The sequence below is a fragment of the Mandrillus leucophaeus genome, unplaced genomic scaffold (genome assembly GCF_000951045.1).
Source record: "Mandrillus leucophaeus isolate KB7577 unplaced genomic scaffold, Mleu.le_1.0 Scaffold479, whole genome shotgun sequence".
NCBI lineage: Eukaryota > Metazoa > Chordata > Mammalia > Primates > Cercopithecidae > Mandrillus > Mandrillus leucophaeus.
In genome coordinates this window covers 791025-797723 of record NW_012105131.1, presented here as the reverse complement: position 1 = coordinate 797723, position 6699 = coordinate 791025, and the positions used below count along the sequence as shown (strand labels likewise).

Below are 6699 nucleotides of genomic sequence, written 5' to 3'. Positions count from 1 at the left end.
CCTCGGCCTCCCAAAGTGCTGGGATTACAGGCGTGAGCCACCGCGCCTGGCCTTATTTGTGCAACTTTAAGAAGAAATGAAAAACGCATAATCTTTTACTACGATATGACTTGACAACTACTCCAGTCCTCATATATAAGCAAACTGTTTTAGTACATTGCTCTTATGTTGACTACAAGTAAGTGAACAAATGCTGAAATAAAGAAAAAACAAATGAAAACCCCCAAAATGCCCTCATAACTTATAGTGTCTACTACATGCGAGGTATGGTTCTAAGTACTTTAAATGACAGTATTTATAATCCTCATAATAACCTCATGAGAAAGAAAGTAATGTTATTACCATTTTGCACAAAGGGAAAATGAGGCAGGGTGCATTCGCCTGCCTAAGTGGCTTCGGATTTGAACTCAGATCTAAACTCAGGCAGCCTGGCTCTATGGGCTATTCCTTTAACCTCGGATATATACTGACTCACCAATAAGAACAATTCACCTGGCAAAAGGAAACATGATTAACTTATTCTATTTAAAACGATGAAAGAAAGAAAAATAAAACACATATTTACCAAAGGAAAACTCTCTCCCTCGTGGCTTGAAGGGAACGTTAGAACCATTAGTCTGGGTAGGGGTTCGAACAGCTGAGGTTTGAGGATTGCTGTTATTAGGGCCTAAAGGAGAGTAAAAATAACGATAATCAACACACATTCAATGACGTAAGTGTCCCCAGGTTATGATATTCAAGTCTAGCCTGTGCCAGAAAACAAACCTAAGTTAAAATTGAAATGTGTATTCCTGTCATCCTGCAAGTTTCACAGAAACCATTTTTCTATTTCCACAGAAACCCATTTTTCTTTTCCTTTCTTTTTTTTTTGAGACAAAGTTTCACTCTTGTTGCCCAGGCTGGAGTACAATGGCGCAATCTCAGCTCACCACAATCTCTGCCTCCTGTTTTCAAGCAATTCTCTTGCCTCAGACTCCTGAGTAGCTGGGATTACAGGCATGCGCCACCACGCCCAGATAATTTTGTATTTTTAGTAGAGATAGGGTTTCTCCGTGTTGGTCAGGCTGGTCTTGATCTCCCAACCTCAGGTGATCCGTCTGCCTCGGCCTCCCAAAGTGCTGGGATTACAGGCGTGAGAGCCACTGTGCTCAGTCCTAATTTTATATTCTTAAAGCCTCCCAGGCCCGGTGAACCTGGATCTGCCCTTCAGGAAAGGCTGATCTTGTATGTAAGACAGATCTTCCTCTGATCTTTTCCAGAAGGAGGAAAGTCAAGGGTTCAATATGTTTTTAATTCTTGGCATTTTTTAACAGAAATAATTAATCGGGTGTAAGTTGCCCAAGGATGCCTGTTGGCTGTCATAGGAGAAAGCAGGCTCTCTGAAAGGATACCAGATGACTAAATAGGGACTTCTGCGCCACTCAACACCAGTACTGCAAACTCTTATTTAAAAACTTGACACCTGGGATATAGAGAATGATCCTAATGCAGTGATTTCCTTCTGCATTTATGAAGAGATGGAAGAAATATCCATACTTGACTGTTGGTTGGAGATTGTCTTTAGTATTGTATGCAGTATTTTAACACTGTGAGCCTGAAAAGATGAGAACCAGTTGGGCGTGGTGGCTCACTTGAGGTCAGGGGTTCGAGACTAGCCTGGCCAACACGGTGAAACCAAGTCTCTACTAAAGATATAAAAATTATCCGGAGTTGGTGGTGGACACCTGTAATCCCAGCTACTTGGGAGGCTGGGGCAGGAGAATCACTTGAACCTGGGAGGCCAAGGCTGCGGTGACCCAAGATTGTGCCACTGCACTCCACCCTGGGCAAGAAGGCGAGACTCTGTCTCCAAAAAAAATAAAAGAAAAAGAAAAGACTTCCATTCAAAGCACTGCTGTTTAAACCACCCCGAAACTTTCTTTCCTTAAAAGAATAGAAAAAAAATGAAGAGGAAAAAACAAGATAAAGCATTCCACATGACTTTGCACCCTTATTTGTTATGATAAAGGAAAAGCATTTTAGGGCTTTTCTTGGGAGCAGTTTATGATGTGATCCATGTTATCTTTTTTCTATTAATGGTTTAAAAATTTTCAATGAGAAACATTCAGAAATGTAGCTTTATCACAGGCAGCTGTTCACAGGTAAAGCTAGTTTGGCTAACGTCATCCGTATAAACACATAGCTAGTGAACTGACACAATCAGTACTAACTAGAGAATGAACAGAAACATACCGAGGACTGGCCCTTACCTTCCACAGTGACCTCAATTTCGGGAACCTTTGAATTACTCCCAGGACTTCGTGGTCTTTTGGGGGATTGCAAAGCTGTAAAATAAGCAGATTTCCTTTTGTATATTGTAGGGAAAAAAATACAGAAGGAGATGCTTTATAAGAGCAGAGTATTAAAATTCGTACAGTTTGGCTCTTTTCAAAGAAATGTAGAATTAAACTTGTACTGTAATCCTCCACAGGGGCTCAACAAAGCTGTGAAAACATGAATGAACTAGGATTGCAAATGTGACATTTCCAATGAAATGTTTTTGTTTTTTAAAAAAGAAAAATAAGTCCATTAAATAAAATACCTTAGTCTGGGAGCGGTGGCTCATGCCTGTAATCCCAGCACTTTGGGAGGCCGAGGCGGGTGGATCACGAGGTCAGGAGTTTGAGACCAGTCTGACCAACATGGTGAAACCCCGTCTCTACTAAAAATACAAAAATTAGCGGGGCCTGGTGGCACGTGCCTGTAATCCCAACTACTCAGGAGGCTGAGGCAGGAGAATGGCTTGAATCCGGGAGGCGGAGGTTGCAGTGAGCCGAGATTGCGCCACTGCACTCCAGCCTGAGCAACAGAGCGAGATTCTGTCTCAAAAATAAATAAATAAATAAATAAATAAATAAATAAATAAATAAATAAATAATAAAAATAAAATAAAACAAAATACCTTAAAAAGCAAAGTAAACAACTACGAGCCCCACAAAGATATCGGCCGATTCCATATGATTTAAGGAATGCGGATTAAGGGTGTCTTAATGCGCACAAATAGGATACGGAGTACACGTCACCTCTTACCTTTAGTGTTTATTTTACTAGCCATCCCAGGAGGCAAGTAGGAAATAACTAGTTCAGGTCTAGAAAGAAAACCAAGAAATGTTACAGAAGCCGGTACAGTGGTGGTCTCACAGCCAGTAAAACGGTCGTGATGTGACCAGGGTTGTTTTTTTCTAAAGGCGTTCACAGAATCATCCTGTAACACAACAGTAATTCCTAGTGTTGTGGACAAAAGACCCTGACTTTTCCTTCCCGTGCCTAGTAAGCCATTTTATGAAGAGCAAATAAATGACTCTTTTCATGAAAAAAAGAAAAAAGAAAAAAGAAAAAAAACTAGTGTACTTTCTTCAGCCATTAAAATTCTGCAGAAATGTAGATAAGAAAATCAATCATTAGGCCGGGCATGGTGGCTCATGCCTGTAATGCCAGCATTTTGGGAGGCTGAGGCGGGTGGATCACCTGAGGTCAGGAATTCCAGACCAGTCTGGCCAACACGGTGAAGTTCTGTCTATTCTAAAAACACAAAAATTAGCCAGGCGTGGCAGCCCAAGTCTGTAACCCCAGGTCCTTGGGAGGCTGAGGCACGGAACTGCTTGAACCCAGGAGGCGGAGCTTGAGGGAGCCGAGATTGCCCCACGGCACTCCAGCCTGGGCGATAGAGCAAGACTCCGTCTCAAAAGAAAAAAAAAAAAAAGAGAGGAAAAAACTCAATCATTGATATTTAGTTGCTCTCAAGATTGATCAGGAATAACAGAGCAGATAAAAGCCAGCAAATTAAACTTCCATTCAGGCATACTGCGAGTCCCCACGGGGCCTCGCAGTGACGCCGCGGAGGCCGTCGTCACCGTTTTCCTTGCACTGATGAAGATGATTGAGTATGGGCTGGGGGACTGCAGAGGCCATGGACAGTACCAGGACTGCAGCTCACAGCCAGGCTTTGCCATCAAGGACTTAACAGCCACGCCTGTCACCTCCAGCTTGAAAAACATTGTAACGGAAGTGTCATTTTACTGTTTTAATTCCAGAAACGACTACAGTGGCAAAAGAACTTACTTTTTAACAACGAATTTGATTTTATTACTCCCGCGGACGATCCTTTCAAGTCGTGGAATTCCAAACCAGGTAGGGCTTCGGAAGGGAATCCCCTCTGGCAAGCCTTCCACATACAAGAACTCGGGGTTTGATTCAAACACGGGATACGGTACTTTCACTGCCTCGGTGAGTCCCAGAGCTTGAGCTGAAAGCGCAAGAGAACATAAGTTGCGGAGGATAACATTTGACACAGACGTTCTTTTCTTTGCATCTACATTCTCGAGTACAGTATGGACAAGCTCCCTACGATCAAGCAATATCCACTTCATATTGAAGGCATTTTGCTTAGGATATGGGGCAAATCTGAAGAACGAGCCTAAAAAATAAGTGCTTTTAGGAGGAACATTTTAACACTTTCAATCAAAAGGAGAGTTACGTTATTAGTGAAAGTGACCTCTGTGCTGTGGGCAGAAATGACCGAAGGCCATTCCACACAGCAGTGGCCCCTGCTGGTCTTTGCGTTATCATCGAGAAGCAGGGTGTCTGTTCACAAACGGGTGGCGTCTACGATACAGCTAAGCCTCAGTTCGAGTGGTCAGAGGCAGGGTAGTCAGGACTCCTGATCTGGGACAGGAAACGTCAACCCCAGGTATCGAGATAATGGATAGGAGTGCCCCGGGAATATTGCTAGCACTGCCCACTCCTTACTTCCTTCTCCATGACAGACACACCCAATCAACTGAAACACTTTCTTGCTGAGCCTCCTCAGAATCGTTCTCAAGACAGCACTCCAGGAAACCGCTGTCAACAAATCTAAGCTGAAACAAATGATGAAACCTATTTGCCACATGGGTGTTAGCCAGATGAGAAGCACAAACAGTGGAACTGAGACTTATCCCAACGCCTCCCTTCCTCTCCCATTCTGACACGTGAGAAAGCGGAATCCGAGAGAAATGAAGTCATCTGCTTGGTTTCAGTAGCAAGTGCAGTGGTAGAAAGAAACAGAAACCCAGTTTCTGGGACCTTCCTCCTTTAGGTCCTGAACTTTTTTTTTTTTTTTGAGACGGAGTCTCGCTCTGTCACCCAGGATGGAGTGCAGTGGCATGATCTCGGCTCACTGCTCAAGTTCAGCCTCCCCGGTTCACGCCATTCTCCTGCCTCAGCCTCCCGAGTAGCTGGGACTACAGGCGCCCGCCACCACGCCCGGCTAATGTTCTTGTATTTTTAGTAGAGATAAGGTTTCATCGTGTTAGCCAGGATGGTCTCGATCTCCTGACCTCCTGATCTGCCCACCTCGGCCTCCCAAGTGCTGGGATTACAGGCGTGAGCCACCGCACCCGGTTGGTCCTGAACTTCCATACCTCTATTCAGACATGGCTCTTCGTTGATATGTTATTAAAGACATAAATATTGGCTTTTACTTACCAAATTTCAAATTAAAAATCTCTTCCACTTGCTTCCGTAGCTTGGTAATTCTGACATTCCAATCTTCTTTGACTGGAAAACAAAAAGAAACCCAATTAACTGTGTTATTTATCAGTGCTGTGGCAAATCAGAATGGATTTCGCTAGAACGTACCCTTGTTTGCAGTGATTCTCTTAATTCAGTTTTGTTAAAAGCCAAAATTTGGGGTCTTAAGGAAAAGAATAATTTCCGGTACTTGCCAAATATCAGAAAAACTGCAGAAAGACAGAATTTATTTATTTATTTAGAGACAGAGTCTCACTATGACGCTCAGGCTGGAGTGTGGTGGTGTGATCTCGGCTCGCTGCAACCTCCGCCTCCTGGGTTCAAGCGATTCTCCTGCCTCAGCCTCCCCAGTAGCTGGGATTACAGGTGCCTGCCACCACACCAGGCTAATTTTTGTATTTTTAGTAGAGATGGGGTTTCATCATGTTGGCTAAGCTGGTCTTGAACGCCTGACCTCAAGTGATCCGCCCACATCGGCCTCCCAAAGTGCTGGGATTACAGGCATGAGCCACCGTGCCCGGCCTAGAAAGACAGAATTTAAATTTAAGTTGACATTGCAAATAAAGTGAAATTTGTCCACATGAAAGAGTGCTCAAAATCAGTGCTTCTAACATATTCCTCCTTGGAGAAGTCCCTCAGCGAACTTGGTCAGGGCAGGGAGGCCAGCTGCGTAAGGTTCAAGGGCTCCCACACCAGTTTCAACACGAGGGACTTTGCTTTTATTTGCTTTCTCTACAGGCAATCCTTGTTTTATCTAACAGATGTGTGCCTAAAAATCCACATAAAGCAACACTTCACTAATCAAAGTGACTTTTCTCATCAGAAATCAATGATAAAGGGATGGAATTCACGTGGGGCCGGAGTGGACGGAGGCCTGAGTGGGTCCAGCAGACGGAAACACAGTTGCCAAGTCTGGCCTGGCCTTAGCTGCTGCTGCAGGAGGCGTGAGGAACTCTGCCTTCTACGATGTGATGCTGGACAGAGAGCTGTCTGTCATCTTCGACCAGTTCCATGGCATTCAGGACACTGTGATAGGGGAAGGAACTCACTTTCTCATCCCATGGGAAAAGAAGCCAATTATCTTTGACTGCTGCTCTTGACCACATAAGGTGTCAGTCATCACCGTGAGCAAAGATTGTCACCATCACA

At 44.0% G+C, this 6699-nt stretch overlaps 1 protein-coding gene across 6 annotated transcripts in view; it reads right to left on the bottom strand.

The window, feature by feature from the left end:
* GTF2I (general transcription factor IIi) overlaps positions 1-6699 on the bottom strand; it is a 79478-nt gene that overhangs the window by 13343 nt on the left and 59436 nt on the right. For all 6 annotated transcript variants that reach the window (XM_011995230.1, XM_011995229.1, XM_011995232.1 and 3 more), the window contains 5 exons: positions 5506-5577; positions 4102-4285; positions 3070-3128; positions 2250-2324; positions 566-667 (listed from right to left, as the gene is read on the bottom strand). In XM_011995230.1, coding sequence (XP_011850620.1) covers positions 566-667; positions 2250-2324; positions 3070-3128; positions 4102-4285; positions 5506-5577 — 492 coding nt within the window. The remainder of the gene's footprint in view (positions 1-565; positions 668-2249; positions 2325-3069; positions 3129-4101; positions 4286-5505; positions 5578-6699) is intronic.